The sequence below is a fragment of the Coturnix japonica genome, chromosome 1, assembly GCF_001577835.2.
Source record: "Coturnix japonica isolate 7356 chromosome 1, Coturnix japonica 2.1, whole genome shotgun sequence".
Taxonomy (NCBI): Eukaryota; Metazoa; Chordata; class Aves; order Galliformes; family Phasianidae; genus Coturnix; species Coturnix japonica.
In genome coordinates, this window is record NC_029516.1 from 74,431,562 (window position 1) to 74,444,278 (window position 12,717).

The following is a 12,717-nucleotide window of genomic DNA, read 5'->3' on the forward strand; positions in this document are numbered from 1 at the left end:
CCAGGCTGCCTCCCTCTGCATTCCTCCTAAGAACGTTAACATTTACCACTCTCCCCAGGGCAGATGGTGGACCTGACCACCAGCAGGTCAGATGAACACGCTATCCAAGCGCAGGGAGCTGAAGGTGCCTACATAGAGTGTGGGCGAGTGCAGACCATCTGGCTGCATTAAAAGCAGATTGCGAGAGGAAGCTACAAGCTGAGAGTGTTGAATAACTCATCTTGCAGAGGGCGAAACAAGCACTGCAGAAGGGTGATAGCTCTTGCAGAGGACTGAGCCAAGGAGGCTAGCCACAGGCTAAGCAGTGCTAAATCTCTCAGGTGTTAAAAGGGTGCTGTATAGCACTGGCTGCTCAGGAGTGCATCTAGTTTACTGAACTGTGGAGTCTTCCTCCAACAATGCCATAGTTGTGCATTTCGTGCCCACTCACCAGCCGTGAAAATAATGCTGCTTCTGTGGAGCATGACTGTACTTTAGGTTCTGGGGAGGGGTGAGTCAGCACTTGCTTTTGAAAACTGCTCTTTGTCTTCAATACTCTGATCTTCTAGGATTTTCTTGTATCTGTTCATAGTAGTTCTGACCAAGATTCTCCCACTGTCCCAAGATACTCTTCTGCTGTACTATTCTAGCAGCAAAAAACCAAAAGAAGATCCAGGAAGAGTTGTACTTTGGCACCCCTTTTGTCACTGCTGCAGCTAATCCCATACTGACACAGAGCTGGACTCGGTTGAGGAATAGGGTGGTGTTCAGGGACCAGGCACAATCATACTCAACCCAGACAAAAATCAGTGGGGAGATGAGAAGCCCCTCGGCTTCTCCACTAAATCATACCTCCTTGTCAGGAGAGAGGCTGTGCCCGATGTTGCTGCTGACAGACTATACAGGACAACCCAAAGATCCATGACATGATGTTAGAGGTTTGCAAATGAAAGCTCTAGAAAACAATTCCCATCAGGAAGGTGACACAGAACTTGCCAGACTTAGGAAACAGCTTCAGCCTGAAGCTGTGCTGCAATACGTCTCCTGTTGCAGTACTTGGTTAGCTAAAGATGTCAGTATTTTAATGCTGGTCATCAGCCCACACTCTCAGCTTAGATGCACTTCATCCTGTCAGCTCCTTGCTTTTCTTAGCAAAAGAGGGAGAGGGCTACACAGCCAGAAATTTCCAGAGGGAAAAAAAGACATTTTCACTTAAGTATAACAGCAAACTCAGAACCGTAATCTCATCACAAGCTGCCCTTCTCCTTATCCCCATTAATACTTGCCCTGCTGAGTTCTTCTGTGTCTTCCCAGAAATCTTTGACTACACTCAACACAAGCCTGGCTACTGCTGCTGAAAAGTCTTCACTGTCCCCAAGCACAAAGCAATCTTCAAAGAGAAACTGCTCAACAGCTGAGGGAAATGCCACCAGGCAAATCAAAGCTGAGCTCCGGGAACAATCAAAGGCACCTGTTATCCTATTCATCAGAAGTCATCTTGCCTTTCACGAGATGCATCGTTTGATCCTTTTGGTACCTTGGGACACATCTTCCCACCACCTGCACAAGGAATATCCGTGTCATTTCCAAGGATGGCTTAGAAAAGAGTTTAAAGGGTTAAAAATATTCATTTTTAGGGTTCTGTATGCACTGTGAGGGCAGGTACAGCAGAGAATGCAAGATATTGGACAGCATTACTCTAAATTCAAGGCCCTGGTTCAAATCACCACTGGAAGGGTTATCCCTAACTTTTAGGGTAGGGAGAACTGCCAGCAGGTCTGTTTCATCCCAATGTGAAAAAACCTGAATGTCAACAGTTCTGCAAGAGTATCTATTTCCAAATGCCTCCATAGCCTGCTGCTCCCTTGTTCCTATGTCCGCTTCACAGCTGAGTAGCAAGGAGATGGTGGCACTTGTTGGATGCTTGAGCTGGCTGTGTGCGCTGGCATAAATCAACAGGCAACTTCACAGATGATTTCTGATAATTTATTTCGATTTATAATCGCATCTATATGAAATCATTGGATACAATGTACTGTGGGGACAAACACACACACACACACCAGTCCTTTCAACAAAGCTCACAAACATTTGATAGAATTCTTTCTAAAGCTTTGGCAGGGGAGAAAAGAAAAACCAAAAGAAAAACAAAATCTCACACAAGATACACTCCACTCTCCAAGGCAGACAGTTCTTCCAGAGCATGTCATTTTTAATACTGTAATTAAATGCAGTTCATGAAGATTCTGGGAGGCTGAATTTCCACATGTCAGAAAGAACCTCACCCGTACGAAGATTTTTGCTGTACAAACACCCTACTAGCAGGAGAAAGTCTTAAGAAAACAGTTCTTCACTGAAAGCAATATAGGAAAACATCCATAATCACACACGCTTTCTGCCCTAATGAGGCAATATACATTCATACAGAAGGGAAATGTCAAGCACATTAAGACATTAGGCAATGAGGCAGTATCCATTTTAACTCTAGAAGAACTCTTTTAGCAAATGGCTTCCATCAAGACACTTAAAAGCAACCTACTTTGAAAAAGCACCATCATAGCATGAAGGCTAAATATGGTAAGAAATCACAAGCAGCACCAACTTGGGCTCACCAGTGACTCCTGCCATCTGAAGACAAGTTAAATGGAGAAACAGTCTATGTGGGGACCTGTGACTCGCCTACAAAAAGCAGCTCAGTTTAAGATGACAAAGTTAAGAGTGCCAAGCCACCATTTGCACAGTGTATCTAATGGTGTACAGCTCTAAGTACAGTCACCAAACAACAGGGTGCTTGTATTTGTACACAGAGGGCTTAACACTAGGACAGCAGCAACATTAGAACCCTGACCCTTCAATAAGACCAAACCTAGTCCTGAAACAACTAAAGGTCTTGGTTAAAGCAGGACTCACCCATTTCTAAGTCTGGGTGAAGAAACATCTAAGCTAGATACTACTCAAATACTTCCCTGTTTCTTATTTTCTCTGGGTACTCTCACACAGAAGACTCTGAAATGAGCAGCCACGTACCATTTTCTTAGTGCCACATTGACGCAATGCTGTTTTACTGGTTTTATGGACTGACTCTCTAACCCTACCAGGCTGCACTTGTTTTTAACATTATCCTCCCAGCACAGCCAACATTGAGCTCAGCAATAAAATTTAAAACAAAAATTGCCCTTTAATGCATAAGATATCACAGCAGCCTGCCTATGTTATAAGTGAAACAGGAAGCGCTGCCCTTTAAGGGCTTCTTAATTCTGAAGGCTATTAAAAGGAGAGCTCCAGTGCATGTATCTGAAGCTTTCAACATTTCTACCCTTTCAGATAGGGATGTATCGTGCTTTCTATCTCCAAAGGTATTCACAAAGTAAATCCCCTCAGCAAGAAACCAGAAGGGTAAAACAAAAGCCACATCCCTACAGAAAAAGCCACCACTGCTATGCAGACTACAGTGAAGTGAACTTCCTGCTCACTGGAAAATCAGCACTGCGCTCTCCTCATACAAAAACCCAGTCTTGGAAGCATTTTATTGTCATGAACGATTGTGACTCTGGATAGGGTGCAAAAATAGAACTTAGCTCAAGCACTTTGCCCTATATGCTATATTGGAATGGGCTTGATCAAGCATGGCAGGGTTACAATAGCCCAGCATCCTTGATTCCTAATATGCACTCAAGCTTACACTGACAATTGCACTAAGAAAGCCTCGGTGTAAGTAGTTTAAATTCTCCTGCACCAAAGCTCATTAAAAAGCAAGGGACAAGGCCACACTGATGTGCAGGCTGCAAATAATGAAAACCCACCCATGGGAGAGAATGAGTACAATAGGGTCAGCCAGCTGCCAGGAGAATGCATCTGTCACCTGCCCAACTCTGCTCCCTCCCAACCCAGAGCAGAACCACTCATCATGAAACCTGTGAGCACTGCTAGAGCTTGTTCAGTCTGCAGGTGTGATTGATGTCTGTGCACGTAACTCAGAGGAGCAGAAAGGTTGGCTACCTTCACAGCAGGGGTTTAGTCCAGGAGCTCATTCTGGCTTCATCTTCCCATATGGCAGCAGAACAAGGTTTGGGAAGATCACAAGCCTGCTAACCCTGTCTCCAGGGCTGCCAAGCTTCAGCTCATCTCAGCAGGCACTGCAAAATGCATATGTTCCACAGAAGCGTTTACAGATAACTCACACGGAGGAGAGATCTCTGTGTAAAGCTAAACTTCTAGGGTCAGACTCCAGCTCCAAACAGTGAGGAGATCATGCTTAGCTGCCAAAGAAATAGTAGAGTCCAGTCGAGTGCCTTTTACTTCACACTATTGCCAGGGAAGTTGTCAGAAATCTAAGTGTGTTCAGACAAGAGGCAGGAAGCACAAGAGGTGCCTCCTTTGCTTCCTTTAAAGAGCTGCTCACTGGTTGAAAAGGGATAAGAAGAAATAAAGGACGTTCAGTGAATCAGTAGCTGTTTCTGAACAGCCACATTCCAAGTGCAGCTGCTCCTTGGTGTTATCTGCTGGTTATAGAAATTGTAGGCGCCACTTGAGGAAACCAAACAGTGCAAAGTGGTGCATGCTCTTTACCTTAAACTGGGACACATACTCAGGAGCATACGCACCAAATATGGCAGGGATCTCAAGGGACAGTCCCAGTTCTGCTGTCCCTTAGCACCACGTACCATCTATTCTTTAGACAGTATGTACAACAGCGCACACTGAATTTGCATCACACAAGCACAACACCCCCTAGTTGCCTACCACACAAGCAGAAGCAGAACGAGTTTGATCTGTGCAAATCGCACATGTATCTGAAGGCATCATTAACTAAGAGGAGGCTCTTACCACTGCTTCTGCATCTTAGACTCAAGCCATATCTCTCACACCATGGTCCCAGACTTTTCCAGCCAGATGTTTCTGCAGGGCCAACACACAGAAAGGATTTTAAATGAAAAACAAAAGCCCCATCCCCCAAAAATAAAGTAGAAACCATCACCACTACAACCTTGTGATTTCAGTTGGAACTGAAGTCTAGGCAATAATACAGTTGCAGGCCACTGAAAGACATGCAGCCTTCTTATAGAATGGTTAACACATTCATCTACCTGCCATTGTGGGTCCACCTACCCCAGAAGCTGCCAGCCCCAAAGCATCCTCTCCAACTCTCTACACATGCAGACACCAAACTGTTCCTCAGCTTCCTGGCTTGAGAACACCACAGTCAGGCAACAGGGCAACTCCCAGCAGATTGAGTTCAGAGAAGACCGCATCACACTTGTTAGCAACACAACTAATCGCAACGTTGCCTACCAAAGCCATTAGCAACAAAGTCAATTCTCCCACAGACTCTCCTTGAGAGGGAGTAGGGCAGCTCCTGTAAAGCAACAACATCAGGCAGCAGTCTGTTCTCCCCTCACAGTCGAGCGTCACATGTTTCTTCAAAACATTCTCCTTCTTACTCTGTATATTTACACCGGCTGTCTCACGTCAGAATCCATTACCAGAGCAGAAATGTTTTGAGGAAGATGAGACAAGCCATCAAACCAACACAAACTCAGCTTACAAAAAAGAATGATGAGATCAAAGATGACACTCTTCTCACCCAGTCAGAGAGACGGGTCAAGTGATGAGAAGATCTTACAATGCCCTACAGGAATGTTGCTCACAAAGGCACTTAATACAAGCAATAGCACGTATACAGCTGGATGGGATAGAAGAAAAAGAAAACTGCACCAGAGATGATGGAGCACTCAGCGACTGCCTGAGCAGACTCCTTGTTTTCCAGCTCAACAGCATGGCTTCTGCACCAGTCCATCCGTTTTCTATATATTAAAGTTCACTCTTCTAATAACACAGAAGCATTGAACGTAGATACAAACCAGAGATCCCTTAAGCTGCAAGACACAGCATACAGTCTGAAATCCAACAGCAGGTTCCCCCTGATGCCAGAGTTCACACCTAATTAAACTCAAGTTCTCATAACCTCGCGCTCTTCTTCCTGCCGGGCTGCACAAAGCTTCCCACGGTGCAGAAAGGCAGCGGGTTCCCGCTCTCCAGGTTTGTGCATATGGCTTTACTGCTTTCCGCATCCTATTGCTGGCTGATGGCACACAAAGAACCGTTTCTGCTTGGGAAAGCCTCTGATGTCTGCGATGGGATGGGCAGCCCATACACCGACCACGACCACGAAGGAAGGATGTGGAGGAGGAAGTTCTAGTGGAAGGGGGCCGTTCCCCTACTAAGGAAAGTCAGTCAACGTCATCTGCAGAAAAAAGGGTGTCACACAATGTCTTCAGCAGAGCGCTGCTGGGGGGGAGAACCCAGACTCAAGAAATGGCCCCAGTTGCATAGAAAGCCCCTGTTATATTGGCCAGTGTCTATCACTAACCCACCCAGAAGCCTGCGCCCAGCGTTGTCCCGCAGAGCCAGCCGAGCTTCCCTCTCGGTCACGTTGTAGCTGATGTTCAACAGCTGGATAAGGAGGATGTATCCCATGCCAGCTGTTACAATAGCACAGTACCACACACAGGTGAACGACAGAGCAGAGCTGGCAGCAGGGAAAAAGATGGGAAGGAAGCCATTTAGTTTTGGAGCAGCTGCTTTACAGTGACTTTCCCTGGTAATCACTACCCTTTCAAATCCCTATCTACATCTGCCACAGTGATCTCACTTTGCTGCTTTCATCACGTAATCCTTGAAGGCTTTCTCAAAATTAAAGCTTTGTGGCATACTTAATGACAGCTTTTAGCACTACCAGAGCTGCTCTTGTACATTCCTTTGGTGTTACCTAGTGCTTCACTCTTACTGCTGTAAAGATCTTACTTAAAGAAACAATAGTGCTCACGCTTGACAGGTGATGGAGTACAGAAGAAGGCAGTCACTTTGCTGCTGTACTCTATACAGCAGTGGTAGAACGAGTCTCTGAACACGTGTTTGAAGCTCCTCACCCTGCTCCCAGCCAGACAAAGCATGTTAATGCTGTATGAGCAGATAACTTGAAGTGACAGAGCCATTAGACAAACGCCGTCTCCTTCCTCAATGAGACAGCACACTGATTCCAGTCTGTTGGACTATTGGCATTAGCTGGCAACAAACACCTAAAGTGTCTATCTACACAGGACGCTGTAAATAAAGACTTTTAAGTCCTGGCTTCTCCAGCAATTTGCTCAAATTGTGAGCTCTCTCACAGGCCCCCATCCTTGGCAAAAGCAGAGATGCATCCCTGCTTTCCAGAGCCATTTAAGGGCTTCTAGATCAGGCCTGACGGCCAATAGCACTGGTCCTGAGAACACAATGAAGAATAGCTAAGGAGCTAAGCTGCCTGGTCAGGTCTGAGTTCCCCACCCAGTTCTCTCACCTGTAGTCAGAATAGGCCCCAGGGCAGTAGAACAATGCTGTGAATGGGGTTCGTCCCCTGCAGATGGTGTCCAGAGTTAACATAATCCCGTACAGGGAGGTGAGCATGAAGAACAACAGTGCAAGGATGAATGCATGGTGGTTCTGCTCCCCTACACAGCTGTTAATCCTACAAAAAGGGAAAGCAAAAAAAGATTACTTCAAGGGGAGAGAAAAAATACGTTGGCTTCTCTTTCCTCTTCCCTCCCCCAGCCACCAGAGAACCTGATTTCTAAGGTCTCTCTGCAACACAAGAAGCTTCAAAGCAGCTTTATAGCTTTTTATAGAAAGCTTCTAAGCACAAGTCAATAGACCAGTAAGGTAGGAGTGGGCAACTGTGTACTCCAGCAACCTGCAGGTACCAATAGCTGAAACACTCATACCTCACTGCTCCTTGGTTAGAATATTGTAGCAATGACAGCTTTGGGTTCCCCTACATAGATCGAAAGGGCTGACAATAGCAGGACACGGGGAAATGGTTTTAAGTTAAAAGAGAGAAGATTTAGGTTGGATGTTAGGGGGAAGTTCTTCACTAGGAGAGTGGTTAGGCCCTGGAACAGGCTGCCCAGGGAGGTTGTGGATGCCCCGTCCTTGGAGGTGTTCAAGGCCAGGTTGGACGGGGCCCTGGGCAACCTGATCTAGTAAATGTGTATGTTTGGTGGCCCTGCCAGGCAGGGGGGTTGGAACTACATGATCCTTGAGGTCCCTTCCAACACGGGTCATTCTGTGATTCTGAGATACACAGATGAAAAGCAACCCCACTTCATAAGATCTGGGGAAAAAAAAAAAAAAAAAAAAGAAAAAAACCCACCCAACTTAAAAGAAAGAAAAGCAACAAAAAGCACATGCCTTTGGCAAAGCCAAACGTACCAGACACAGTGATGATCCAGTCTCCTCACACACCTGCCGCACAGCCGGCAGTGCCCCGCTCGGGCCGGCCTGACCAGCTGGCACTTGGCACACCAGTCCATTTTCACACCTTCCCGCCCCTCAGCCAGCGCTCTGGAGTGGCCTTTGCTCTCCCCATTCACAGAATGGCCGCTGGCAGCAGCTCCATGGAGCCCGTTGGAGCTCCCTCGTACATTCTTGCTGGGAAAAGCCTGCTGCGATGGCTTGTCATCAGCCGTCGAGATGGGAAGGTAGCCAGGGTCTTTCTTGGCTCTGGATAAAGCCACCAGCATCAGAATTAGCCCACAGGTGAGAAGCGCCACTTGGGAATACCCCACGTGGCCTCGAGGAACCACCTCCTGGAGAAAGACATAGTACATGTAGCCCAGGGAGAACAGTCCCAGGCTGAGGAAGAAGAGAGTCCGTTCCTTCCTCCTGTGGGTGAGGTAGTAATACCACAGCACCACGGCGGGGAGCGAGGTCAGCACCACCAGCCCCAGCAAGAAGTGCAGAGCCGCGACGTGCAGGAAGACGGGGAGCAGGACCATGGGCGGCACGAGGCTGACGTTCACCTTCACGGCCCCGGCAAACCACGGCACGCGGCACCGGTCCGCGATAGTGTCGGCGATTCTCTCCAGCGCTCCGGGGGGCAGCGACCTGCAGCTCAGCCACCTGTTCGGGGTAAAGCGAGGCGCATCGCTAGCGGCCGGGCGGGCAGACGTGGGTACCTCAGCGGCATCCCCAGCCCTTGAGGCTCCCCGCTGACTCACGGCCGCTCGCCCCTCTTTCCTCCTTCACCTCAAGGGGCCGCAAAGTTCCCCGACGGCCGACGAGAGCCGAACCGCCGCTCTACACCCGCCTCCCATCGGCCGTATATAGAAGGCAGCCCTGTGCTCTGAAGGAAGGAAGGAGACAGAGCGGCTCCCGACCGGCCGCTCCCACAGCCCCGAGGGCGCTACCTGTCGCAGGACTCGTCCAGCTCCTGGCAGTCGCAGCAGCACGCCGCCAGGTGGTTCCGCTCCCCCCTGCGGTCCACGTACTCGCAGCAGCACAGCGGCTCCTCCATCTCCTCCTTCCGTGTCCCGGCCCGAGGGCGCGGAACCGACGGAGACAACGGAGGGAACGGAGGCAGCGGGGCGCGGCCGCCCCTCTCCCGCCCCCCTCTCCCCGCCGCAGGTGCCTCTCGCTGCCGGCCGCCCCCGCCTCCCGCCCCGCCCCGTCCCTTCGATCCCCCCCGCTATTGGCCGCACAACGCCCCGGCCACACCCCGGCGCGGAGGCGGGGGGTGAGGGACCCCCTTCCCTCAGGGCCCGGCCACCTGACGGCGCGGCGGCCCAATGCTGGAGCCGGAGGGGCGGGACCGACGTGACGTGACGGCACCTGGCTTAAAGGCACAGAGCAACAGGTGGAGGAAGGCGGACGGCCCTTTATTCCACCTTTATTCCACAAAGTAGAAAAAAAATAAGAGTCCGAAGATGGTTACAGTCCCTACTTCACAAGTCCTTAAACACACGTCTTCTCTTCTGAGGTGCCGACATTAACTCTCATGGGCATTAACTCTCAGTCTTGCTGCTCTGTGTCTTGTTCAAGTGATCGAAGCTTCTTTGGAGCATGGAAAGGGAGAGCTTGAGCTGTGAAAACAAAGAATTGGGGAGCATGATGCGTTAAGTCTTTGCTCCTGCCCCTTGCAGCAGCCAAAGGTGTTTAAAAAGGCTAATAATGCTTCAGAAACTGGAACTGCTTGGGTAGCAGGCAAAGAAACCCAAAAGGTCACAGAAACCAATTCATTTCTACAGTGAAGCAGCCAGCGAGCTGTGATCAAAAGAGTTAACAGAGTAATAGCAATTCTGTGTGCAGAGACGTCTAAACAAGAAATAGGGGGGAAAAAAAAGTGTTTTTCTCTACCTTCCTGTAGTGTGTGGGAGAACACAGAGCCAACTGCTGATGGATAGAGGTACATGTGAACTCCCCCACAGCTTTCCTCATCTATTAATTTCTTCTGCCATATTTTAAGATTTATTAAAAGAGCTAAAAACCAGAATATTCACGGGTTGTAAATACAAACAGCATTTCACTGAAGGTTTACGTGGCTCTTTGATGCCGTGATTAAACAAAAGCTCTCTGCAATAGCAAGGAGGAATAGCTCAGATTAGCCTGCATGAAGAAACCCAGTGATGAGGTGAGCAAGTAGTTACGTTCTGAGTCTTGAGAATAGATGATCAGTTTTGAATAATTCCAGTCTTGCTTTGTCATGACTCAGAACTGCATCAACAGACCCCATCAATAAAGGCACTTTACAGGTTTAAGAGAATTGATATGAACGTTTTATTTTAGTCCCATGAAAGATCCATCAGAAACATGAACGTTTCCTTTGCATCAGATTCAAGCATAGGACAAAACTGAGGCCAAAGAGGCGTGGACTTTAGTTAGTATCACAAAACATTAAAAGCTATTCTGGCATAAAGGAAAAAAACTTGAGCTGTTGAAAAAAATGAGTATCACAAGGAAAGCTGGGCAGACTTACCTGCTCAAGCATTTCAATTGAGTCTCTTAGTACTCCCTTCACGTGTTTAACCTGTTCCTTATCATATTGAGGGATCTCCTCTTTCGATCCCATTTCTGGGGATATGCTGCAAGAGATTGAGATTGCATCAGAAACATGAAACAAGCACCTCTGTGCCTTTCTATCCCAAAGGAGTTGCTCTGTTACCATTACTCTGACATTGCTAAAAAAACATTGTTTCCAAAAGCCACAGAAAAAGGTGCCAGCAGTTGATTTTCAGTTCCTTTTGACTTGAAGATGCTGCCTCAGACCTTTACAGACAACAATCACCAAGAACAAATGTGCTCACATAAAGCCTGCAAATCTTTCTATGAAAGAAGTCACTCCTATCAGTTCTGAGACCTTCGCAATGGGAGATCACCATAATCATGACCAGGTTATGATTTATGCAAGTAGTGTAGGCAAATAAATAACAAGCAGCAACTTCTGAGCCTATTCCACGTGCCTGAAAGTAAAAGGCATCTAACACGAAGTTAGAAGGGGAGAGGGAATTTTGCATAAAAGCAGAAGCTAAGTGAATCTTCAGCGTTATATTTGAGATCATGCTGGTTCACACAGGATGAAACAAGTAATTCAGTTCTGTGCTCAGCAATATGATATTCACAGCAGATGAGTCACAAGAAGGTAATAAATGCAAGCTATGGTTAACACTTTACCAAGGAAGACGCAATCAGACATGTCACTAGACATCAGCATAGACCACAGAACAGTAACAAGTCATAGCAGCTTTTTAGAACTCACCACCAGGATTTGTTGTTTGAAATCTATTTCTTTCTATCAGATTCTGAAGTAAACTGAGGGAGAATGAAAGCTAAGATTGTGAATTCCACTTACTTCAACGAGCTCTCTTCCTGAAGCTGGACGTGATAGAGGGACTGAGCTGCATGCTCTATCTTTGACAGCTTGAGAAACAGTGTTATATTTAGCAAAACCAGGAGCAGCAAACTGTAGAGACCAGAAACATGAAGTCAGACAAAGTTTATATTATTACTGTTACAGTGCTACAGAAGGAAGAGCTGGGCTACAAACATCTAGGGAAAGAAAATCCTTCTGGGCCAAAAGTAACTGCCCCAGCGCTATACTGAATTTAAAGATTTATCTAAACAATTCTTAGCAATTAGCTTTAAGCTGTGTAATGCAACCTGTAGGAAATGACAACAGTGCCTCCTCTTGGACCTCTTAGAGGTAGGAGTGAAGAAATGTTAAGGATTTTTTGTAGGATCAGACATAAGAGACCTGAAAAGTGGACAAGCTTGATAAACCAGCATTTTAATTCTGTGTGTCCTTTCTGAAATCAATCCACCCCTCTCTTCTAATTCCTGTATTTACACTCCATATGGGTTAGGATTGGTTGTGCTACAAGAAACGTCAACATGCAAGTGAGGTAGGTACAGGCAGATAAAGACCAAGACAAGTTAAGCCATGTTTTAATGCAAGTAAGTACTTACAAGACACTCATTACTACAATGATGGTAGTGGTCCTACTAATAGCATCTCTTTTCCTTCCTATAGGGCATGGAAGAGAAGGTGGTTAAAAAGAACTGAAGAACATTTCTAATGCATATACACATCAGTGCTCAGCATTTTGTACAGTATAGCGTCACAGCTTCTGATGGACATAACAGAACACTTGGGTGCACAAGAGTCTCTCCAGAATTCACTTGATGCACTTGGTCACTTCTGTAGCCATCTCAGGCTGATCTCCTAAACAGTTCCTTACATTCACATTCCTTGTCCTAAATGAGGAACATGTATCAAAGCTGCTGCAGCATACACTGAGAAATACAATCTCCAAGGCAGAGCAGGAGTGGCAAAATTAAGCTTTCAGGAAGTAATCTCACCGGAGAACAGTGGTACAAAATCCACCATTCTCTGGTAAACATTAGTGAACCAGATGTTCCCCATCTCTT

At 47.0% G+C, this 12,717-nt stretch overlaps 2 protein-coding genes across 6 annotated transcripts in view; both read right to left on the reverse strand.

Moving 5' to 3' along the window:
* Window positions 1–1,951: 1,951 nt before the first annotated feature.
* ZDHHC23 (zinc finger DHHC-type palmitoyltransferase 23) lies at window positions 1,952–9,410 on the reverse strand. Of its 2 annotated transcripts, XM_032447513.1 has the most exons (5): window positions 9,204–9,408; window positions 8,227–8,916; window positions 7,319–7,486; window positions 6,354–6,508; window positions 1,952–6,223 (listed from the first exon to the last, which is right to left on the reverse strand). In XM_032447513.1, the coding sequence occupies exons 1-5, from the start codon at window positions 9,308–9,310 to the stop codon at window positions 6,210–6,212; spliced, it is 1,134 nt and encodes a 377-aa protein (XP_032303404.1). In that variant the 5' UTR covers window positions 9,311–9,408; the 3' UTR covers window positions 1,952–6,209. The 2 variants fall into 2 exon arrangements, with proteins under 2 accessions (XP_032303404.1, XP_015731214.1); XM_015875728.2 differs by having other exon boundaries at window positions 1,952–6,508; window positions 9,204–9,410.
* A 240-nt stretch (window positions 9,411–9,650) lies between these two features.
* Window positions 9,651–12,717, reverse strand: part of GRAMD1C (GRAM domain containing 1C) — a 43,065-nt gene continuing 39,998 nt past the window's right edge. For all 4 annotated transcript variants that reach the window (XM_015875660.2, XM_015875650.2, XM_015875640.2 and 1 more), the window contains exons 15-18: window positions 12,256–12,313; window positions 11,642–11,752; window positions 10,769–10,874; window positions 9,651–9,875 (exon numbers count right to left, since the gene is read on the reverse strand). In XM_015875660.2, coding sequence (XP_015731146.1) covers window positions 9,798–9,875; window positions 10,769–10,874; window positions 11,642–11,752; window positions 12,256–12,313 — 353 coding nt within the window. In that variant the 3' untranslated portion in view covers window positions 9,651–9,797. The remainder of the gene's footprint in view (window positions 9,876–10,768; window positions 10,875–11,641; window positions 11,753–12,255; window positions 12,314–12,717) is intronic.